The following is a 25,794-nucleotide window of genomic DNA, read 5'->3' on the forward strand; positions in this document are numbered from 1 at the left end:
AGGGCGTTAATCAAAAGATGCATATCTGCCTCAGAATTTGTTCACAAGCTTTCTTCTAATAGCTGATTTCATGTTCACTGAGCTCTATGCCAGTTTGTCCAATTTATTTTTCAGTGTACAAGCCATTCATCAAAAAACACAATGATTTAACACACACCCTTTCCTTTTGGTGAATGGGTATTACTAAGTGTAACTACCTTACTCTATTCATTAAAAAAACAAAAAACAAAAGACCCCTCCACACATACATTTCCAATTCAACAGACTTTGTAGGAACCTCCATACACCTGTCCAGAGTTTCCTGCGCCCATGCGATCGGGTGGGCTTGGGATGGGCCCCTCCGGCCACTTACACTATTTCTAGACGGCAGACTATTTGGGGGCTCAAAAAGCCAGGACCTAATTAAGAATCAAGACCATTAGAGAACACATTTCACAAGGCAAAATTGCATTCAGTTTCACATATAACCAATTTTAAAATGTGAGTAGCTGAACAGGGTAAGTAGTTTTACTTTTTAAAAGATGCAGGAGAGGAGACGAAAGCCAGCCCCAGCACCCAGCTGCAGTCCTGTTCTGAGCTGCACCCTCTCAGACTCCCGAAGACACAGGAAGGGGGTGCAAAAGCTTACAACACATTTGGGCAACATTCCCTTTCTGGGATGCTCTTTTGCTGGTAAAGCCAGGCGAGAGGAATAAACATTCTCCAAAATCCGGGTCAATTGTTAAGATTCCAAGAGACAGAGAGCATACAGAAGGAACGGGTGATTTTCAGCTCTCACTGCTCATTCCTAAGAAGCCAGCAACAGAAAACTTCTCCGTGAGACACATACAGAGGCCTGGGCTGAGCCCAGGAGGGCCTGTGCCGGCTCCTCACGGTGCTGCAGATTACAAAGACGATGTAGAATGTGACCATCAAAGAGGATTTGTTGACTCTGTCACAGCTTCAGGGCATGGTTTTGAAAGCCAAGGCTCCTCTTGCTCTCAGAGCAGACTGTGGAGTTTTTTGTTAGGAAGCAGCAGAGGATGGGCAGTGACTGGGCAAGGAGGCCTCCCGTCCCATGTGTATGCAAAGAACCTCAAGGACTTCCTGCTAGTGGGGGAGCAGGGGGTCTGAGCCACCACCTCCTGCTCTGTGACCCTAAGTGGTGGTGAGCTGTCATCCTAAGAAGCTCCGCCCCCTGAGTCTCTGCACACAGTACTTGCTGTGTCTGTCCTTCCACAAGTCAGCATGGTTGCTTCCTTTTGATCACTCTGGTCTTAGCTTAAATGTCACCTCCTCAGAGAGGCCCCCTGAGACCAGTGCCCCCCTCCCACGCACACATCGAAATGAACCCCTCTGCAGCACGTGGCCCAATCATTTTCTATGGTTTTGACACTTTTATTCTCAAAGCAGCACAAGGCACTCTCTGAATGTAAGGTTAGGTGAGCTGAGGGAGGGAGGGGGGAGGTCCGGAGGGGAGGGGGGCTGGTCTGTTTTGCTCCCTGCTGACCCCTGGTGCCTGGAACACTGCCTGGCACATAGCGGGCACTCAACTTTGAGAGGAGTGACTAAACTGCTTCCACAATGCATTAATATCCAGTTGCTGCTAAAACAAATTACCGCAAACTTAGTGGCTTAAAATGACAGATGCTTATTATCTCACAGCTCTGGGGTCAGAGTCTCAAACAGGTCGGCAAGGCTGCATTCCTCTGGAGTCTCCAGGCACCTTGCCTCTTCCAGTTTCCACAGGCTATTGGCAACCTAGGCTCGTGGGTCCACATCACTTTGACCTTCTCCTCTCACTCTGACCTTCACCTTCCGTCTCCCTATTATAAAGAACCTTATAGTTTCATTAGGGCAACCTGAATACTCCAGGAAAACCTTCTTATATCAAAATCCTTAATCGCAGGTACAAAATTCATTCTGTCACCAAAGGTAACATTTATGGGCTCTAGTGATTAAGACATGCACATCTTGCCCAGCCAGCGTGGCTCAGTGGTTGAGCATCGACCTATGAACCAGGAGGTCATGGTTCAATTCCCCGTCAGGGCACATTCCAGGATTGCGGGCTCGATCCCCAGTGTGGGGCATGCAAGAAGCAGCCAATCAGTGATTCTCTCTCATCACTGATGTTTCTCTCTCTCCTTTTCCCTTCCTCTCTGAAATCAATACAAATATGTATTTTTAAAAAAGACATGCACATCTTTGGAAGCCATTATTGTGTCTACCACACTCAGAATTGTGTTTCAAAGAAAAACATGTTTTCCTCTGAAAACTACAATTTGACAACATATCTGTAAGACAGTATTCCATAAACAAAGCTCGTGTCTAGATTCACTTCTCTCTACAGAACTTCAGCAGGTGACAACAGATTTTGTTGATTACAGATGTCAGAATTTTTTAAAAAGTAAATTGTACCTTTAGAAGCCCTAAAAAAAGTCCTCCTAAACGGTTCATGCATTTACTCCATAACTTCCTAGATTTATAAAGTATTGATACTGTTGAAATTTGTCTAAATCTCTGTCTCCTTTAAAGAAGGACCGAGTCTAGTCTACAGCGTGGCCTATCAGAGCTTTATGACCCCAAGCTTTCGCACTTCTGCTCGCCCTATTCTCCCTTCTGGGTCACTTACATACCAATTAACTTTACATTCTGGCCTCTAAATTCTCTTCACTCAACATTCTATAACGTGTACTTCAGAAAACTATTTTTATAGCTTCCACTTCTTTTCTACGTGACTACATGAAAGATGGGATAATTTAAAAAACACAAACTTTTGTAAGAATGTGGCTGAAGACTGTTAGTCTATGTCTAGTTGGTAAAATCTCTAGGAAGAACGTGTCAGGTGGCCCAGACCTTCCTAACAATGCACTAACATGGTCACAGGCGTCCTGAGATAACCCAAGAGCAAGTGCTACGGAGAAAAAGAAAAAGAAGTGGCAAGTTCCGGAAGGTCTGAGGAACTAGGGTTCAACAGTCCTGAATGTGGAGTGTTAATGTGCACACGTGCCCCTCATGTCCCACCCAGATACGGTGAGCAGCCAGTGAGCAGCCATAATTGGAGGAGCTTCTAGAGCAGTGATGGCGAACCTATGACACGCGTGTCAGGGGTGACACGCGAACTCATTTTTTTGGTTGATTTTTCTTTGTTAAATGGCATTTAAATATATAAAATAAATATCAAAAATATAAGTCTTTGTTTTACTATGGTTGCAAATATCAAAAAATTTCTATATGTGACACGGCACCAGAGTTAAGTTTGGGTTTTTCAAAATGCTGACACGCTGAGCTCAAAAGGTTCACCATCACTGTCCTAGAGACTAGTGTTCCTTGTAAAACATTTTGAAAAACACTCTTCAGAGACAGCATTTATAAAGCCAGTATAAACGAACCCAAATGTGAATTTGCCCTTTATTTTTTTAGAGAAGAAAAACGAGTGGATTTTAGGTCCCTGACTATAATGTGTGTGGTAGCCTCATCACCAAATATAATTTGTATCCCTCAGAACAGATGTATGGCTACCGATTTTTGTTTGATAAAATACTCTTAAGAGGCATTCCACTGTCCGTGGGGACACAGCAGAGTTCTTTCTGAGCACATCTAAGCCAAGATTAACTACTCAGAGTCACTTCCACCCTCAAATTTAGCTCAGAGTTTAGTTAAAAGTGAGTGGGAGCCAGTTCTTCTATTTCCAAAGATTTAAAATTCAAACTCCCAAACTCTGAATCTTTAAGAAGGTTTTGATACATTTTTTTATTCCCTATCAAAAACCAGAGGTAAAGTTTTATCAATACCCTTTTATACTAGTAAAGTATGGTCAAACATGGCAAGCTGGGTCTTGTTTCTTAATATAGTTAATAGCACAGTAACACCTCACTTGCCTAGATGATTTCGGTCTTGGAATCTCAACAATTAGGTTAAAATCATTTACTTTTCAGTATCTCATCTCTCTTCCAACGGTTGCCCATGAAACCAGCTTCGGAGGTGAAATCAGGCAACAGGCAGATTGGGAGAACACAAGGGCCCCATAATCTGAGAAACCGACTTCAAGAGGAGAGAGAGGAAAGTGGGGGTGGGGGGAGACGTTCTAATCTAAACCAACTCCGTGGCTTTGTACTAACGAGGTCATCCACTTTCTGGTTACAGCTGTGGAGTTTATTGCACAACCACTGCCATTCAAAGTAAGAACAGTTCTTTGCAGTTTTGCAGAGAACGGGCCAACAGCTATTATTACTTGTGTACGGGTGGGTTAGGGACACACTTAACGTGCATGTGCCGGTATCTGAAAAGAAAAATAAATAAAGAACGCTTCCACTTCCATCCATGAAAGTTACCGGGCACGTCTGCTAGAAAACCCAGCAGTCTCCAAAGACGTAATGAGCACACAGACGCCTGTGTACTCACAGAACCAGGACGACCCCCAACGTTTCATTGAGAAACACACACTTTTGGAATAATGCCTCAGACAAAAATTCATTCGGTTTTATATGAGCAAAGTGTTCTAAAAGGCTTTAAAAGCTACTTGCCACTCAACAGCCCAACAGACAAAACCTCCAGGACTATAACGAGCAGTGACACTCCCTCCAATGAGATCTGCCTCGAAGCACTGGTTAGAAAAATCATTAGTACAAGCATAACATAATTTTTAAAAACATCAGATACTATTTCTCCATTGTAAACGGTGTTTCCTGCCAATCCTTTCAGTCAAAAGAGAAGGAAGTATGGCCTGGGGAACAGAAAGAAAGAAGGTGAAAAGATTAGCCAGGGACCATATATGCATAGCCCATGGGCACAGACAATAGTGGGGTGATAGCCAGAGTGGGGGGGAAGGTGAGGGGCTGGGTGGAGATGAGCAAAGGGCAGGGGTGGAGGGGGGATGGGAGACATCTGCAACAGTGTCAATAATAAAAAGCAATAAAGAAAGAGGAAGTTCAAAGTTAGACTCACCAGATTCTGCCCCATAAGGAGTTGAGTGCCTTCGTTCGCTTCAGCCCACTAACCTCCTGGGCATCAGCTCCCTCACCCCTAAAACAATGCAGCCTCCTGTTCCTGGATCCGTGCTCCACCTCCAACCTCGTGTTTTGGCGTAGGTAAACCCTTCCCTGTGATTACTGCCATCTGAAGCCCTGGGCTAGCCCCTCACCAACCACACTTCCCACTCAGGGCCTCCTCATCTGCTCCACTCATTCATTCAGGTCTGATTGGAAGTTCTTCCCTTCTGTGGGTTCTGTGAGGACATGTCATGTCTCTCATTTATTTTTGTAGCCTCCACGAGCAGCCCAGTGACAAGCACACAGATGAATATGCAGTTAAGTATTTGGGGAAATGAATGAATAACTGATTAAATGAAGTAATATATGAAACTAATGACCACATCTGGGAATAAATGAAAACTATCTTTTTTAATTAAGATCAATCACCTGCACTGATACTGCGGGGAGAGAAGGTTGTTTCATGATCCTTAGAAGTTGCACTCAGAGAGTTTTGAGGACACTGGTAATTTGGCACTGTATCCCTCTATTACTCAATATCCTCTCCCCCACCCCCAACTCACTTTTGCATTGTTTCTTCAACATACAACAAGGATGACTCCAGCAAGGGTGCAGAACCACCTTGCTATGGAGGCCAAGCTGGTTCCTATTCTGCCTCAGAAAGTGGCAATGGGCCCACCAGGTATGTCCTTAACTCCTATTGTTGGAAAGGGCTGATGCTACATGAAGCAGGAAACACAACCTGCCCTCTGCTTACCAGGCAGAGCTGGTCAGGGCTGAAAACAGAAACCCACACCGACTTCTGACATAGCTCTGGGCACATAGCTCTCACTTGCACTGAGGTACCTATTCTGGCCATGCCAGACCTAAAACTACTAAGGATATGAAACCATCTTCATGTTAGTCATTAAACTGAAAGTGAGAAATGAGTGTGTTACTAATTTCTTTATTCTATTTATGTTTGCCCTGCAGGAAGATGAGGGCCATTTGAAACACCTCTTCCAGTGGCAGTTCAATTTCTAGGAATAGGTATTAGCAGAAAAAAAACTATTTCTAATATAATGTCATTAATTGGGTATTTATAACATTAGCCTTAACCATACAGAATGGGAATTATATGCTGTACCTGATAAATGTGAATCATCTCATCTTAGATGGGTGTCTTCAGGGTGATGGAGAAATTAAAACTTGAGCAATAAATACTTCACAACATCATTTCCAAGTACATGGAGTTATGTTTTTTGAATTATCATTTTAATTATGACATGCAAAAAAGGCCCATGATAATCACTTGGTCAATATGCTTGAAAAAGACATAATCAAGTACTATGTTTTAATAAGCCAATGGGCTTTTGTGAAAAAACAACAACAACAACAACAAAACAACACTTGCTTTCTATGGCATTTTTATAGCTGTCAGAATTATTAAGTAAATATTAACACAAGAACCATGCACAAGCTAAAGATAGACGTTGATCTTTTTATCCCTTTATTTTGCATCCATCCCTCTGTTTCTGTCTCTATATAACTATCAACATATGGACATAATACACCATTTAGATAGACTGTAACTCTCTGAAAACCACAATTATTCATCTATCACATAAAACTTCCTTTAATAAAGGTGATTACAATTTTAATTACTAATTGAAGAGCTCCTTAATTTATTCACTTAAGAAATATTTGTTGATACTACAAGGCAACAATAATCAAAACAGCATGGTACTGGCATAAAAACAGACATGGATCAATGGAACAGAATAGAGAGCCCAGAAATAAATCCATGCCTTTATAGTCAATTAATATTTGACAAAGAAAGCAAAAACATACAATGGACTAATGATAGTCTATTCAATAAATGGGGTTGGGAAAATTGGACAGATATGTCCAAAAAAATGAAACCAGACCACTATTTTACACCTCACACACGAATAAACTCAAAATGGCTTAAAGACTTAAATGTTAGACCAGGAACCATAAAGATCCTAGAAGAAAACATAGGCAGTAAAATTTTAAATATTTCTCATAGCAATATTTTTTCCGATATATCTCCTCAGGCAAGGGAAACTAAAGAAAAAAATAAACACACTAAAGAGTTTTTGCACAGCAAAGAAAACCATCAACAAAATGAAAAGACAAACCACTGACTGGGAGAATCTATTCACCAATGATACTTCTGATGAGAGGTTAATATCCAAAATTTATAAAGAACTTATAAAACTCAACACCAAAGAAACAAACAATCCAATTTAAAAAATGGGCAAAAGACCTGAATAGACACTTCACCAAAGAAGACATACAAATGGCCAAACAGACATATGAAAAAACTCTCAATATCACTAACCATCAGAGAAATGCAAATTAAAAACACAATGAGGTAAAACCTCACATCAGAATGGCTATTATAAAAAAAAAAAATCAACAAACAAGTGTTGGCGGGGATGTGGAGAAAGGGGACCTTCATGCATTGTTGGTGGGAATGCAGAATGGTACAGCCACTGTGGAAAGCAGTATGGAGTTATCTCAAAATATAAAGAAAATGGAACTGCCTTATGACCTAGTGATTCTTCTTCTGGGAATTTATCTGAAGAAACCTGTAATACTAATTCAAAAGAATATATGTACCCCTATGTTCACTGCAGTGTCATTTACAATAGCTAAGATCTGGAAATAGCCCAAGTGTCCATCAGCAGATGAATGGATAAAAAGTTGTGGTACAGTTATACAATGGATTACTACTCTGCCATAAAAAGGGAGTGAATTTTACCCTTTGCGACAGCATGGATTGACCTAGAGAACATTGTGCTAGGTGAAATAAGCCAGCCAGAGAAAGACAAGTACCATATTTCATTCATATGTGGAATTTAACGAACAAACTGAACTAGTCAGCAAAATAGAGACATACTCATAGACAGAGAGCAGGCAGACATCTGAGTGTGGAGATTGAGGGGGAGGGGTTGAACAAAAAAGAAAAAACTCATTGACATGGACAACAGTTTGATGATTGTGAGGGTTGAGGGGGGGGGTAGGATGGAGGTAGAAGAGGGTATAGAGGGGATAAATGGTGATGAAGAATATAAAGTAAAACAAATTTTTTTTAAAAAGAAATATGTGTTGTCTCGTGTCAAGGTGATAGCACAGATTTTGTGGGGTGGGGACTGTGGCCATGAACAAGACATGCACAGCCTTCGGCCTTCGGCCTTGTGTTTAGAGGAGGAAGCACACAGTAAGTTACACAATGAGCAAGTACACATGGGATTTCCAATGGTGGTAAATGGTATTATCAGCCTCTTGGAGGGTAACATTTGAACTGGGACACAAATGTGAAGGAAATGGCTATGGCATTTTTTAGAAAACTCAATGTGTGTCTTTAAACATTGATTAACATCTTTAGACATTTATTTAACCGGTATCAGTACTCTATGCACTCTAATACCAGAAGCAGACTAGGTATTAGCAAACATGTATGTATGAAAGGCAAATGTGTTTGGTGTGAATTAAAAAGCAAGGGATAGGCGTGCTGACACTGATGGCCACCAGGCATGACCTTTGTCAGTTTCCTCTTGCAAAGACACACGGCTGATGTGCAGAACAAGAATAACACTACGCTTTCCGAATCGCTGGGTTACTAGCACCTGCCGTGTTCCTTGGCATGAAGCAGAGCTCAGCTGCCTCCTGAGCGCACATCTGCTCTTGTATCTTTCACTCTTGAGAAAGTGAGCTCCTCTTTGCAGATTTCTTCACGCTTCTTCCCTTCCCCGGTCATCCACTGCTCACCAATTATTCCTCAGGTCCTACTACCCACCAATTATTCCTCAGGTCAGTTTTTAGATTTCACAAAATGAAACTTAGAACAGGGCAAGCCGAGCACTAACATTTCTCCAGCTGAAGGACTGGCAAGCATGCCGATGACAATGACTCTCATTGTTGTGTTATATGGCAAGCTCACCTCATCCTGGGTTATGTGTATCACCTCATATGCATTAAAAGCTACATGCTAACCTAACACATAGTAGGTCTGTACTAATGAATGAGAGGTCACGTTGCAAGAGAAAACACAGAGTGGAAAGAGCCGAAGACAGAATAGGAGTGTGTGATGGCCCGGCTCTCCCGACTGCAACAAGACCCCAGGGACTCTTCTTCCAGCTCTAATGACAATAGCGAGGTCTATTGTGGGTCCTCGGAGGCAGGGGATAATGATCATTTCAAGTCAGTGTACTTGATAATTTCAGGTCTTTCAAGTACTGACACCAGGTTACCTGGGCAAAGGTAAGAGGATCAAGAAGCCAGTGAGAGGCTGGGGTAAGAATAAACACAACACCGGGACCATTTGCACACCATATTTTAATCTAAGTCCTTTAGATGCTGTAAGATAGCTGGGCAGAGAGCAAGGGGAAAGAGAAATGCACAAGAAACAAGAGAAAGGAATGCTCACAGAGTGATTCTGTGTGAATAGCATCATGTGCCACATTTCTACTACTGTGATACTATGACTTCTAGCCGAGCCACATAATAATTACATGGTCAACGGCAATCTACAAGCCCGGAATATCTACTAGGAGTACAGAACAGCCAGGTCACAGTTCTGAGATGAGCGTACTACCTCAGAGCCAGACTGGGATGAGCACAGGGCAGCAGCCAGGCCGTGATAGCCCAGATCCTCAACAGACCATCCAGGGTCAGTTCCCTGAGGCCCTGCCCACGGGTAGGGGTCTTCATCCTGGAATTGCAGGTCCACACCAGCTTTAACTAAATGTGCCCCTTTCCCATACAATGGGTGTCTTGCTTTTAGTTTACTTACAAGTGTGAAGACAATTTCAGAGAGCCGAACAGCGAGCCGGGTTTGCACAGGTAGCTGGTGGCAAATATGGAATCTGACTACAGATACCCCCGACTCCAAAGCTACATTTGTGACTCAAGTGGTTAATCTTGAAAACACCTAGGTCCCCTTTCTATCTCCTGACTTCAATCAAGTAAGCAGAGTTATTTGCTTTGCTCCACGTTTCCACACTTTATTGACCATAAATTGACCATATCTTTTTCACTGCGGAAAATGATATGGTATCAAAATGGGGATTTACAACATTTAAACACTAACTTGCTTGTCAAGGAGCATTGCTGATAATGGAACAAGAAAATAATTAAAACTGTAATTGAGAACATTCTGGAACAAAGAATAGTGTTAATCATTTCTAGTAAATATGGTGTATCACTACAGCTAAAACTGTTTTTCCTGGATTTCCTGTGATAGATATGCCTTCCCATGTAGCCACTTATTTTCCATTAGACTAAAGACCATGATGCCACCTTTTCTTTTTCTTCCCACATGCTACGACTGGGGAAAGTGCACGTCTTCATGCACGCCTTTCCCCAGTAGGAACATGCAAATGACATCATGCCTGATCTTCTGATTTTCGCTCTCATTCTTGCATGTGTCACACAACCAGGTATGAAGTCAGTTTTTCCACTACAGAACTACAATCAATAACAGGGACTGGGATAAAAAGATTTGCCATATTCATTCACTGTCTTTATGAAATGAATTTCATCATAACTGAATAACTACTATTTCTATATATGGGCTACTGACTAAAAGTCTACAAAAAACATTTTGGGCCCAATAACTGGATCTGGAATTCAGTACAGTGACATTTGATCTGCATCCTGGGTCAGGGCTAGTGTCATGCTGCTGTACTGGTCCTCACAGGTAGTCAGTACTGCAAATCCAGGTGCAGTCCAGAGCTGATGTTTTATTAAAGAAACACGTAACAGCTTCGGGAAAATACATACCTGATTGCACTTGCAGATAAGTGACCATAGGAGCCACTTGCTGAAGAGCTGCTGCGGGAATTATTGAGAATTGTGACCAAGGAGTTGGGAGACGTCCTTATCATGGTCTGAAGGTCGAAGCTATGATCGGACAGTGGTGATATAGACAGTGTACGTTTTCGGTTTGGCCTGGCTGACAGCCTGGGGCTGGGGAATCTGGTGCCTGTTAATAAACAAAACAGAACCTGATTACCTGCCGTATCTGTTATTTATTGCTACTCGCCTGTGTGGAAGAAATGAAGGATAAGAAGTGGCAACTTCTGATGACAAGTACCTCTCCTCCCACTTGTGATCTACTGGATACAATTGAGGAAATTAGGGAGAAATATTTATCTTCCAAGGGCTTACCTCAGGGGAGCTCTGTTTATTAATGTGCAGGCAAAGTGATAAATTGCTAAACAAAAGGGAAAGACTTTTATGTGTTATCCCTCTCATTTCTAGTGATTTATGAATCTGATGGCTGCTTAGATATTCCCGTCATTAATTCACCACAAGCAACAAAGACAGTGGTTCCCACAGCTACACAACACACCACCCCGCCAACACACACCACTTTAAGGCAATGAGCCAAAGGAAAAATGAGTTAAAGTATCCTAAGATAAAAGATTCAGCTTGGTTATACACTCATTTCCCCACAATGTCTGTAGTCATCTGATTCATTTCTTAAAATAACTGCTAAATATATTACCCAAATTAATGGTTCTCAACTGGGGGGCAATATTGTCCCCAGGGGTCATATGACAACATCTGGAGACATTTTGCTTATCATAACTCACGGGGTGCTACTTACATCTAGTGAGGAGAGGCCAGAGACGCAGCTGAACACCCCGGATGTGGCGGACAGCTCCCCACGATGAACTGTCTGGCATCAAGAGTGCTAAAACTGAGGAACCCTGCGCTAAATTCCCCATAGCCTAACAACAACGTAAGTCCCAAGAAACATTTAAAATCTGGGGATATAGTTTGTTTATAAAGTTAAAACCCCAGCAAGCACTATAATGAGATTTGATAACTCTATTTTAATTCTCTGGACTTATTAATTATCTACATTTATTAGAATGTTTCGCCTTCAAAAAGATCCCACCAATGAAGTGCTAATCTGGAGGTTAAGTCACAACTTAAAGGCAAGCCAACTTGTATTAACCCTTCTCAACTGGAGAGTTAAAAAATCAACGCCCATTTACCTTCAACTTGGTAGATAGCAGAGATCTGAATTTCAGGGCATAGCTATGCATGTGGCTCACAGGCCCACTCCTGCCTTTTCTAAGGTTACATTCATATTACAATGTCATCAAAATAAAGTTTAATGCATGAATGAAAACATAATCCCAAGAGATAGTGGCAAATAAAACACGATTACTTTGAACTAACAATGGAGGGTTTCTATGTCATGGCATGGATATGCCTGGTGAGAGGGACAAGGTAATTTTATGGTACCCAGAAAACGGAAGTAAAAGCTAAGTCTTCTTTATATAAAGAAGTCTAGGCACCTGGTCTCTGGGAAACCCATTGCGAATATTTTCCTGTTCAGAGATGGACCTTGACACAAGACCACAATCCAATATGCTTTAATGCAATAACATAGAATAGAGGAATATAAAGACCCTACAGATAACATTATAGAAATAAATAGAGATATATTTTATAGTTAATAAAAAATAAATCACAAACTGGAACTTAGTAAGTTAGTACCACCCATGTATAAAACTGGGAAACCAGCTCAAATGACAAATGTGGTACCTACTCAAATTTTTCTTTCAGGCACATTTAAAATCGAGTTTCTTCATTGAGAATAATTTCATTAGCTGATTCAGGGCATGTTAGTACAAAAATGGTAATGCCAACTATGTGCACACCTTTTAGTGTTTTATTATGGCATCTGCCTTACACATAAATGTTTGACAATTACCACGAGAGGCTAATTTCATCATATAGAAATTTTTCAGTGAAGAAATACATTCCACTTCCAAAAAATTTCCAAGGACAAACTGGACTTATGGTCAACTTCCAGACAATCCTCAACGATAACCCTTCTCACTTGGACTCTGGGATCAATGGCACAGTTAGAAGTAACAGGCATTAAAGAGCTGATCTCTGAAACACCTTTAATTATTTAAATCACTAGCTAAGGAGACCATCTGATGCTATAAAACTCTAGTGACCTTATATTCCTTCACGCCTTCCAAAGCCAGACAGACATAGGCAGAGCCTGACTTCATCCCTCCAAGGACCCTGGGGTTGCTCTTAGCCTGGCACTGGTCCAGCAAATCTGTTTTTCCCTCCAAGATGGAATGGAAGTCGGTTTTTGCCAATATCAACAGTGTTGTTTTTCAGGTGTCCTCATCTCTAGCATGTTCCTTGTAGGGATATCTCTCGCTCTCCTGTCCTTTAAGGTCACTCGAATCCCAAAAGGTAGAGTAAGAGCCATAAAACAGACTTCATTCTAGCATGCAACAAAAAATGCTCTATAATGAAGCTGGCTGGAACCCGGCTATGCCCACTATTGGCTCATTTAAAAATCAGGTGGTGCCTTAGCGGGTTTGGCTCAGTGGATAGAGCGTCAGCCTGCGGACTGAAGAATCCCAGGTTCGATTCCAGTCAAGGGCACATGCCCAGGTTGCAGGCTCGATCCCCAGTAGGGGGCCATGCAGGAAGCAGCCAATCAATGATTCTCTCTTACCATTGATGTTTCTCTCTCCCCTTCTCCCTTCCTCTCCGAAATCAATAAAAATATATTTTTTTAAAAATCAGCTGCTCATCTGAAAGGAGTCTTGTGATTTTTGCCAACCGAGGAGTCCAGATCTGTGACAACGGGCCTGAGTGACCCGCTGGATCCCAGTTTGGCTTTGCTCCTACAGCTGTGCTTTCATTGCAAAAGTTTAAACTGGTTTCACTTCGCTATTGGAAAAGTCTGCTAAATTCTGAGTACACTTCTTATGCTCTGCTTAACCAAATGCTATCTCAAGTATTTTAGTGAGAAAGAATATAGTACTTTATGCACTCCCCAACCCTTTCATTATGCTTTTCCCAACCCCCTAATAACCAAGCAAAGCGAGATAAAGTCAGCACTGTGAGGCAGTGATTTGGGATCCTCTGTTGAAGGGAAGAGGAGACAAGGTGAGCACTTTCAAAACAGCTGAAAGAGAAGAGGCCCAGGTCTTCACTGGTCAAACCATTTCCTTTTTAAATATAAGCTTGAGCATTCTTATTGTTCCAACACGGGTATGTTTGATTTGGCTTCCTGTTAATTGTTTTGTTTCTCCATTCTAATAAAATATTCTGACAAAGAAAGAGGAGTTTTCTTTTTATGTGATGAATGATAGGACATCTAAATTCCTACTTAATGACAATCAATTTACCATATACTTGGCAAATTAAAATTCCTTTAATTAGTTTTTACAAAGTAAAAGGATAGCTTCATCCTTTATTTAGATAAAAACCACCATTGTCTGACTAACCAGATTCTCATCAAATAAGGAAGGTAATGTATGGGCTGACCTTCCAAGGATTCTGTATTATTTTAATTATTTGCAGGTTTAAAATAACGAATTTGCATAATAACACCGAACTCTTTTTTCAGCAGTCCCTAAGTGAAAAGTGCTTATGATGAATCGGAAATTGAAGCTCTCCACTCTACAGAGCAGAACAACAAAGGCCCCGCAGAGCATGGAATACAGTTCTCCCACTTTGTGTGTGGTCACCAGCTCCCTACGGGAAGCCTGCGCACGCTCGTGTTACCGTGTGACACAGCCACGCTCGTTCATGACGGAGAGACTGAGCTACAGGCTTCACCCGGACCTGCTCCAGACCTACGGGCTGAATTACTAACTAGTGTCTGAGATGACAGATGTATACCCTTTTCACAAAAGAATACAAATAGACGGTGATGGAAAAACACAACTTGCCCTAGCTGGTATGGCTCAGTGGATAGAGCATCGGGCTGTGGACTGAAGGGTCCCGGGTCCGATTCCAGTCTGGGCACATGCCCAGGTTGCAGGCTCGATCCCCAGCAGGGGGCACGCAGGAGGCAGCCAATCAATGATTCTCATCATTGATGTTTCTATCTCTCTTTCCCTCTCCCTTCCTCTCTAAAATCAATCATATATATATATCAAGTTAATCACTGCTACTAGGGAGTACAAACAAAATCTCAAGCATACGCTCTCCTCAAAGTCATATTACTGTCATATTCAAAGGGTAGTGGCTTTCATTGATGACCCCCTGGATGATGCTTCCAAGTCACCTCCTACCACCTGACAAATGGATGTGGACTCAGAGAATCTGCATAGCTGAGAACTCTGGGATGTTCTGAAAAGTCACAACCATAGCCTCATTTTTCTACACGTCTTGGTAAGTGACCCAGAGAAATCATCATAAGACCCCAAAATAACTGATATAAAATGCGTCAAATGATCCCATTTTCTTCCACTGCTATGTACCAAAAATAGGCTTCTAATTTGGAAAGGCTTTTAATTTTTCTTAGATAAAAGGTTTTAGTGAAATATAAGTTTTAATGTAAAGAAAACAAATGAGGCAAATAAAATCAAATAAAAAAAATGTCAAACCAAGTACAGTTCTTTTTAAAAATTAACTTCTAAGGCATAAAATCTATGAAAAACCAAGAAATGACTAGGCAAAGTACACTCATGTAATCAAACAGGTTTCCTTATTTTGTTATCAAGAAGAGGAAGAGTAGTTTTTTGTTTCTCTGCCAAATTACAATCGCCTGCACCTTCCAGTTCGTTCCGAGTTAAACAGGGGTCCTGGGATGGCCCCGTATCTGGCAGCCTCCTAAAATACCAACAGCACCAGAGCACCAAGTATTGGTGGCTCCTCCTCTTTCTCTGGTTTGTCAAGTCAGACAATTAACTAATCTTTGTGTCTTCCTCTCCAGTGCGTGAGTGAGCGTCTGCCACCCCTGCAGAACATGGCCCCATCACTTACTGTCCATGGCATGAAAATATTCCATGTGGATGGCCCCAGCGCCAGTGGTGGCCGCCGTGGGAAGGATGTCTGCGTAGGGGCTGCGCTGGCCAGCTAACAGAGCCATCTGATGATAGTACTCTGCTGGGCTGACTCCCGCGTGGGGCGCTGGAAGAGAAGAGGAGAAAAGAATGAAAAGGATGGGTACTTGTTGAAAGAAGGTCAACAGTCCATTTGTTATGCAGCCCACATCAACAATTCCTTTTATGGCTCATTCTAGTAAAATTCCTTTGACTCAAATTGTGCTTTCACTTAAGTCTACCAGACATCTTTTATTAGGAAAGAAAACTGAAGGAAAAGAACAGCACTAATAAAATCTATACTAATAAAAGGGTAATATGCTAATTAGACCAGGAGACCTTCCGGACGTCCTTCTGGACAAAGCCATGGTGGTGGTGCCGAGGCAGAAGCGGTTAGGGGCGATCAGGCCAGCTGGCGGGGGGGGGGGGGAGAGGGGCAGTTGGGGGCGAGCAGGCCAGCAGGGGGTGGGGGGGGCATTGGGGTCGAGAAGGCCGGCAGGGGGGCACTTGGGGGCAAGCAGGCCAACAGGCAGAGTGGTTAGGGGCAATCAGGCAGGCGGGCAGGTAAGCGGTTAGGAGCCAGTGGTCCCAGATTGCGAAAGGGATGTCTGACTGCCAGTCTGTGGGATCAGGCCTAAACTGGCAGTCGGACATCCCCTGAGGGATCCCAGATTGGAGAGGGTGCAGGCCGGGCTCAGGGACACCCCCCCCCCCCCCCCCGCACGAATTTTGTACACCGGGCCACTAGTAGATTATAAAATATTTGAGGTTAGTGTTGAAGGGACCAAAGTTTTGCCACCCCAAAAAGATGTATTTTGGGGTATTAATTTTAAGACATGAAAGGCTCAGAAAGAACCTCTGACCCTCTTCCTTACACACCTAAAGGAATTCAGACAGAAAAAAACCTGTTTACAAGAAAGGAACATCTTGGTACCAGAATTATCAGGGGATCACTTTGTAAATTATTCAACTGTCTGACCAATGTGCTGTACATCATAAAATAATATTGAATGTCAACTGTATCTGAAACATAAAAAAAGAAGGGAGCATCATTTAACACCATAATGTAAACTAAGTGTGGCAGACAGAGTGAAATCTAAAAAAGCCTCTTTTTTTTTTGGACATCCCTCTGTGTCCAATTGTTTCCGGGTGACCCAGCAAGAACTTGTTCAGCACATTTGCTCTTTCTCATCTACCTGCTGTATGTTGCCTGCTGTCCCTTTGAAACCCCAGACCCCTGCCTCCCTCTCCTTTGTCCAGAATGGCATACAAACCCCAAATGCATCTTCAGGTTCCATATTTTTATGGCACCTCTGCATGTACATCTGTAATAAATTTGGGGCATTTTCTCCTGTTAATCTGTCTCTTATTAATTACCAGCCAGCCAGAAGAACTTAGAAGGTGGGAGAAAAATTATTTCTCGTACATCCCCCCATTTAAAGAAATCTTCAAGAATTTAAAATGATTAAAATGTATGCATGTACATAACTCATTCCCACCTCTGCCTTACAAAACAAAACTGTTTCTTATATAAAATCAGTGTGTTCACACTCCTTATAGTAGTTGACAACTTAGACAACTGTGCTTTCTTTCCAGACATACTTAACATACTTCTCTAAGCTTTCTGACAGGCGTGTCTGAGTCAGCTCTCTCTACCTGGAGGACCCAGCACTTACAAGGGGAAAGGCCGCACAGCTTTAATAACACACGACTGGGTGATAGCTGCAATTTTGTGTTCCATAAGTTAAAAGCTCTTTTTTCATTACAAAATCAAAAAGAAAATATACCTACCAATCTGGAGCAATTTACTGGCAAGAGTCAGCTCTGTGAGAGTGGGATAATAATCAGTGTCCGCCTGCCAATTTATGGCAAAACTGACGGATATTGCAGAGGTTCTGAGGGTGGTCTCCAGATTCGTGAAGATCTGGATACAAATGTCAGCTCTGCCTCTTGCTGCTCCATGAGGTTGTTGGGAGCAGGAATGCAGTGCTGCATGTAAGTGCCTATTAGCACATGGCATTCCATCACTAAAAGTCAGTTTTGCAATTATTATGTGGAAAAACTGGCATTCTATAAATAGCTTTGTGTTTCACATTTGTGCCCACAGTCTTTCTTTTAAAATCTTTATTGTTGAAAGTATTCCATATACCCCCTTTTTGCCCCCTCCACCCCCTCCAGCCCACTCCTGCTCCCCGCCCCCCGCCCTAGACCCTCACCACCCCACTGTCTCTGACCGTGGGTTATGCATACATGCATACAAGGTCTTTGGTTGATTACTTCCCATCCATCCTCCCCCACCTTCCCTCCGAGATTCCACACTCTGTTTCATGCTTCCCTGTCTCTGGACTCACTCCATTCATCAGTTTATTTTATTACTTAGATTCCACATGAGTGAGATCATGTGATAACTGACTTTCTCTGACGGACTCATTTCACTTAGCCTGATACTCTCCAGGTCCCGACATGCTGTCCCAAAGGCTAAGAGATTCTTCTTTTTCACTGCGGCATAGTATCCCATGGTATAAATGTACCACAGCTTTTTTATCCACTCACCTACTGATGGTGTGCCCACGTGCTTTTTATACATGATAAAGACATGATATAGACTAAAAATTCTTAGACCACAGGATTAGTGACTTAAGTAGTTATTAGTGACTTAACTTTATTTTATTGGATATCATTGGACTCTTGAGGCAAGAAGAGTTAGGTAGAACCACCAATCAAAAAATGTCTTATTCACACGCACCATGAAATACTATGGGTAGCAGAGGATAAGATCCTTTAACTAGAGGTCCAGTTTTCTAGTGGCTCAACTAAATTTCCACAAGCCAGGCACGACTTCAACCCCACTGTTAGCTGACCTCCCTTCCCCTTCTCAGCCTCTGGTCCCCTTGGTAGTCATTTCCCAAAACTCCCAAGTGCTCCATGGAGGTAATTTCCCATTTTTCCCATTTTAAAACCAAATCCCAACCAGAAGATTGCCTTTGACTCTCTGATGGTTTTCTTTTTAAAATGTAAATCTTACAAACTTCCAATTATAAGAGAAATAAGAACTGGGGATGTGCAATATGATGCACATAATTAACTGCTGGATGGTATATTTGAAAGGTGCTAAGACATTAAATCCTAAAATGTCTCATCACAGGGGAGATAACATTTTTTTTTCTTTTCCCTTTTTCTATCTATATGAGAAAATGGATGTTAACTAAACTTACTGAGGTAATCACTTCACAATATACGTAAGTCATTATGCTATACACCTTAAACTTATACAGTGCTTATGTCAATTATATTTCAATAAAACTGAAAAAAAAAGTGAATCTTGTCCAAATGGCAAAACTCGTTCTCCTTAGGTGCCTTACAAGGAGCCGGCAGCTGTTTCTGGAGCACTGCTACTCCTGGAAGCACAACTGAGTAATGTTTACTGAGCAGCCTCGTGCGGCTTTCCCACACACTGTTCCCACCACACACAGCCAGCCTCGGAGGGTGGTCTGCGTACACATGGGGACTCTGCAGGGTCCCTTCAAATGCTGCTCAGTGAAATGGGGCGCATGGTGTTTCTCTGAGCTCCCCAACAAGCACCAGGGATTTGTGACCTGCTGCAGGGAACGCACAGCCTGCCATCCGCAATCAATAAAGCTTATGCCATTCTGGACCTTAATTCAGGTTCTGGCAATTGTGGGCAAGTGAGTTTGTATACATGCGTATGCAATGGAACATGTTCTGCCTGAATCGAAGGAATGCTTCAGAACTTGACAGTTGCAGAATACACAAGCCCAATGTAAAAGGGTCATGTCAACGTAATTCATTTGGAGGCTAATAGAACCAACCAGAATTTGATCCTTGAGAGCTTAACCTGAGCATCAGGTATTACCGAATTCAAGTCAAAGTTCTTATCTTTTCCCACCACATCCCTCTCCCAGTTTCTGTTTGGTACCATCAAGGATAGAGGGCAGCATCAGTTCTGAACCATCAAGTTCTCTAAGACCTGGCTGCTCAGAGCGTGGTTCACGGACCAGCTGCACGGACATCACCTGAGAGCTTTACAGATGTGCGGAATCTCAGGCTACCCCTGGACCCACCCAACAAAGAATCACATTTTATCACCATCCCCAGATGATCCATATGCACACTGGCGTTTGAGAAAAGCCGCTGTAATAGACACGGTATAAATGTACTGCAGAACAGAAAAGTAAACCCTGGATAGTGAGCAAAAGGCTCCAGTTATTACATATGCTCACTGTATGAAGGCTTACAGGGCCAGTCTAAACTTCTGTCAAGACGCCAAACAGAAAGGTGGATCAGAACAAGGATTTTGCACCTCCACCACCTACTAGGCCAGTGATGGCAAACCTATGACACGTGTGTCAGAGGTGACACGCGAACTCATTTTTTTGGTTGATTTTTCTTTGTTAAATGGCAAATATCAAAAATATAAGTCTTTGTTTTACTATGGTTGCAAATATCAAAAAATTTCTATATGTGACACGGCACCAGAGTTAAGTTAGGGTTTTTCAAAATGCTGGCACGCCGAGCTCAAAAGGATCGCCATCACTGGACTAGGCCAATGGAAGAGGCTGCAAACTATTTGGCCCCTCTGCACACTGCTATCTTTACCTGAAAATGGAGATAATAACCCCACCCTGATGGAGGTGTCTCTACATTGGCACGAAAGCATGAACTCAAAGCACTTAGCCTAGTGTCTGGCATGTGGGAAACAACTCAATAAACAAAGCTACTCAACACCATGTCCCAGGGGAGGCAGGAGGAGAAGGTGGCGTGATGCACAGAAGCAAAATGGGTCGGTCTGAGACTTACCATCTGTGGGACTCAGCCCCCGGGCTGCGGAGATCATGGAAAGGGATGGGCTGCTATGCAGAGAGCGGATATAGTCCATGTACGGGTTGATGTAGGGATGTGGAGGGCTGAAGGGGGACTCGGAGGTGGCAGCAGGGTTCCGGTGCGGGGAGATCCTAATGAAGGGCAGGTCCGAATACGTTGGGCTACTCGATAAAGCAGAAGGCCTGGAGAAAAAGAAAACCGGGTACAAGAAGTACACGTGAAACAAGTGTCGCCATAGGCAGAGGCTGTCTGTGAGAGGACATAAGATTTGAAGTGAACTCAAGGTGTCTTGGGGGATATCAGAAATATATCTTTCTTTTACCTTAAAGTCATGGTGACATAATGCAGGTAGTATATACGATTATTTGGGCAAAGAATATTGACCTTTGAAAACTTTTATGACACTATGAATATAGAAAAGTAAAGGTCTGACTTTGGCTTTCATGAAGAAATTCTAAACAACAGGCATCTGAGCTTAAAGTAGCTTCTGAGACCCTATCTTCAATTTGACCTGATCATTAATTTCACCACTGAAAACTTACCTCTCACCATCATGGTGTTGCATTGAGAAGAAAGCAAATGTGTCTAGACTGGAAATCGGAGCACGCACATGGCAGAGTTGCCCACCCATAAGAAAGGTGACTAACTGCAAAGGTCTGAAAAATGTGAAATCGGACACTCCACATGTCCCTGCGGGAGCTTTACTGCGAAGTCTTGCATATGAATGAAACCAGTTTCACAGATCTGGGCTCCACTGTGCTGAGGGATGCTCCTCCTCTCTGAAAGGCAGGGGATGAAAGCCGGCTTCCTCTCACACTCATATTTCGCATGGCATCCTGATTAGCCACATTCAGGGAACAATCAGTAATTAAGTGCTCCTGGGGTTGGAAAGCCGGGAAAGAATGAGATTTTGATCAAGCCCCTGCTTTGGTTTTGGGGGCGCTAAAGCAGGCTGTACACTTGGGCTGATGAAAATAAATTTTCGAACACACCTGGCTGCCACCGTACCCCGATCCCCTCCTGGTCCTCCTTCCCCACAGCCAGTCCCTGAAGTCCCTGCAAGAGGCATTTCTGAAGAATAGCCAGACTGTACAACACCCTCCCTGCCTTGTTCCTTCTTCAATAGGAAACATTTTGTGTGGATAATCCAGTGAACTGGCCACGACAGTCTAAACACTTGCGCTCGCCGTTTTCCCATTGACGGAGGGCCCGGCTATAAAAGGGAGAAGCCAAGATAGAGACAGATCTGCGGAGAACAGCCAATTCCTCTTATGCGACTGGCTTTAAGTGTAAAATGAAAGGGAGGGGAAACGTGTTTTTTCAGCACGCCTCTCAAAGCAAGTGCATATTGACGGCAGGGCTCTGGCCCCTATCACCCTGTCAGAACACAATCTCGGAGAAGCCGGCTCCACCACGTGCACAGCACAGGCACTGAAATAAATGAAACAGAAGATCAGATAATGAATTTGCTCTCAGTAGAAAATAAAAGAGACTGAAATATGGGGGGGAGATTTTCTCTCGCTTGCTCCTTGTTATTCTTTTTTTTTTTTTTTTTCATTTTGAACTAAAAAAAAGAGGCTTTTTCTTGTTATTCAGATGCCACTTTTGGTGAAGTAAAATAAAAATCCAGTTCTCTAAATTTACATGAAAGAAGAGTGAAAACTCCCCACCAGGAAAAAAAAAGCTTTCTTTAAAAAAAACAACAAAAAAGCCCAACTTGGGTTGTACAGCCCAAGTGTACAGCCTGCTTTAGCACCACCACTCAGAAATTTGTAAAATTACTTCTGCTTTAAATAAAAATCAGTATAACCTATTAGTATATCCTATTTTAGCTCTTTAACACAAAGCAAGTTCGCTGTGTTACATTCTAAGCTCCATTTAGACATGTTGCTACTTTAGAGCTCAGGGGATGCTCCATACCAATAATTCATTTTCTACCAGAAAGGAAAAATCAGCCTTCCAAACTGGTTCAAAATAATTATTACCAAGTATAAACTTATTTGTAGGCATATAATGGGACCAGTGCAGCAGAAATGTAGAGAAGTAGACATTTCAAGCAATCCATGAAGTGATATCTCCTAGATAAGCTTTTGTGACCCATTACAAACTGGGTCTGAACAACCTGAACCAAAAATCAGTGACGGCAATAGCACCTCTTACTTGTGTTGCTTTTTAATTGAGACGAAAATTGAAACTTGTTATTTTTCTGAAATTCCAGAATTAAGAAGAGTAGTGGGAATATTTCAGAGGCTTAGATTGCACTTTGAAGAAGCACACTTTTGGGGGCGGGGGGATCTGCATCTGGAATCGCATGAAAATTACAGAGGTGGGAGATGAGCAGTCACCACCCAAAGATGCAAGGAAGCCAGGAGGTGGCTGGCAATTTTCTCAAGTCTGGACGTCTGACGTCTGCACCCAGGCCTTCACTTTCATGTGACCGGTTTCCACAAGAAAACCGAAGATAACTATTAAAAGCACTGCCGTGAGAAGGAATCCAGGCCTGCTCCCATTGTCCCTGGCAGGAACTCCAGGAAGAAGCAACACAGGAAGAGGGCTGATTCCTCCTGGAGGTGAAGCCAGGCAACCTCACCCACTCTGGGAATGTCATAATCACACGTCACTTCCAGAGAGATGATGCTGAGGAGCTACTGGGTCATCTAGTTCTAAACACAGTGGTGGGCCCTGACCGGTTTGGCTCAGTGGACAGAGCATCGGCCTGCGGATTCAAGGGTCCCAGGTTCGATTCCGGTCAAGGGCATGTACCTTGGTTGCGGGCACATCCCCAGTGGGGAGTGTGCAGGAGGCAGCTGATCGATGTTTCTTCCTTATCGATGTTGCTAACTCTCTATACCTCTCCCTTCCTCTCTGTAAAAAAATCAATAAAATATATTTAAAAAATAAATAAATAAACACAGTGGTGGGACATGCCTTCAGACTGGAGTACAAGTAAGAAAACTGTAAGTTCATCACTGCCCTAAAGAAAGAAACTAGCCATCCCCAGAATATGAATAGCAAAATATTTAGTACTAGAGGCCCGGTGCATGAAAATTCATGCACTGGAAGGGGGGGGGGGGGTCCCTCAGCCCGGCCTGCACCCTCTCACAGTCAGGGTGCCCTCAGGGGCAGGAGGAGACCCGGCGATCAGGGGAAGGCGACGCCCTATCACACCTCTGCTGCTGCCACTGCCGGCAGCACAAGCCTCAGCCGGCCCTGGTTACCTGAGCCTCAGGTGGCCCTGGGAGGCTGGGAAGCCAACATCCTAGGCTTGCCTGCAGCTTGGGCCAGCCCTGGCCTTGGGCAGCTGGGGGGCGAAGGGGACTGGGGGACTCCAAAGGCAGGCGCATGGAGCGGCAGGGCTGAGGGGACTGGGTGCCGCCATCTTTGAGGGTGTGGCAGTCAATTAGCATATTCCCTCCTTATTGGCTGTGGGCACTGCCATCTTTGAGGGCATGGCAGTCAATTAGCATATTTCCTCCTTATTGGCTGTGGGTGCCACCATCTTTGCGACAGCATGAGGGTCAATTAGCATATTCCCTCTTTATTAGATAGGAGGGGTTACCCAGGGAGGGGTCATTAGGAATTCTGGAGACAGGTGAGACAGACCCCTAGAGCAGTGGCACATGGAAGGGCTCAGATGCAACCTCAGCCACCATACCTACCCTCTCCTGGTCTTCAAGGATCCCACAGGGAAGATACCCACCTTGTAGGGGTCCTGGCAAGTGAGTATGAGTAAAGCCTGATGTAATGAGCTGGTATCATACACTATGCTAATATACTCCACTCCTAATTTACATACATATACAATACAGCCATATGCACTCATACACACACATGCATATTAGGGATGGCATAAACAGCATATCATGACTTTCAAACACTGAAATATTGGAACCCTCTTTTCAAAGAGAATCTTATGCTTTGCTCTCCTGCCTGACAGTGTTCCTGAAGCATCTCCTTGGATTCCCCGGGCCCCTCTTAGTAAAATCGTAAAACCACATAAGGTGGTTAAGAACAGGGGCTCAGTAATTAGATACAAGAAATTTGAGGGAACTGGATTTGAATTGAGGCATCACTGACAGTGTCACTAAGCAGAAGTTCCCTGATAAACACAAAAATGGAACAATAATAGCTCCCTCACAGGGCTGCTGCCAATGACTGGCACTGACACTCAGTAAACAGAGAGAGTTGCTGATGTCCCTGGGGGGTGTCAGAAGCACCCCCCAAAACTCTCATGTGCGTGTGGTTCTCAACTCAGCAGAGAGCTGTCTGCAGGGTGTTCTGGTTTCCTTGCTGCTCAGTTTCTCCCTGGAAGTTGATCACTGATTAATTGTTTCCACATCAGGCCCCCAGGAGTTGGCTAGCATGAGCCAACTTCTAGAGCTGAAGCCCGACATAAATCAGTTTCTAAGCCACCAAGGCTGAGCACTCAACCTTGAACTCCAATGGCTCCAGTGCCACTGGACATGGATGTAAAGATATATAAATCATAGTTTTTCAAGAGAGCTGCTTTTAACATTACCTAACCAAAGTCACTTCCAAATTCCCAGAAGCTACATCACTTGTCAGTTTTTTTTGTTTTGTTTTGGAAAGCAGATTTGAGAGGGAAAAGTAACCTCCTTAAACTTAATAGGCAGATGTGTGTTTATTGCTGTGTGCAAGTGCCATTCAAGATTACGGCCAGAGAGGGGAATTCTACGGTAAGGAAAGGAGGTGGGAGTTGTGAGGAAGGCAGCCACAAAATTTCCCATGTCAATGACATATATAATTTCACAAACTATCATAAACTTGACCTGGTAAATATTTGTCAAACTTTCTAAAAATCTTCATTTGAAGATTACAGTAGCACCAGGAAAAAAATTATAGGTGTCTCTTTCTTGGTTTATATTTTTAGTAGAGACACAATTTGAAGATTGCTGTTGGCTTCCCATGGCTTCCTCTGCCGGTAGCTTTCCCTTCCCTCTCTGTTCTGGGGCTGGACAAGACTCAACAATTGAAGGACAGCACAAACCAAGGAGAAAGAAAACAAAACAAGAAACGTTCTTAAAAGAACACTGAAACTTAGAATGGTTCCAAGTACAGAGATTCCAGGCCTTTCATGCTGTCACCAAAGAGCACAGCAATATGACTGTGACCCTCTGAACTAAGTCATA

General features: G+C 43.1%; 1 protein-coding gene across 1 annotated transcript in view; it reads right to left on the reverse strand.

The window, feature by feature from the left end:
• GLI3 (GLI family zinc finger 3) overlaps positions 1-25,794 on the reverse strand; it is a gene marked incomplete at its 5' end in the record, with an annotated part of 268,118 nt that overhangs the window by 81,229 nt on the left and 161,095 nt on the right. Inside the window, 3 exons of the mRNA XM_081101728.1 lie at positions 10,761-10,962; positions 15,744-15,890; positions 20,621-20,826. Of these exons, the coding sequence (XP_080957854.1) occupies positions 10,761-10,962; positions 15,744-15,890; positions 20,621-20,826 (555 nt within the window). The remainder of the gene's footprint in view (positions 1-10,760; positions 10,963-15,743; positions 15,891-20,620; positions 20,827-25,794) is intronic.

The sequence above is a fragment of the Myotis nattereri genome, assembly GCF_964212035.1.
Source record: "Myotis nattereri genome assembly, chromosome: 11".
Classification (NCBI taxonomy): domain Eukaryota; kingdom Metazoa; phylum Chordata; class Mammalia; order Chiroptera; family Vespertilionidae; genus Myotis; species Myotis nattereri.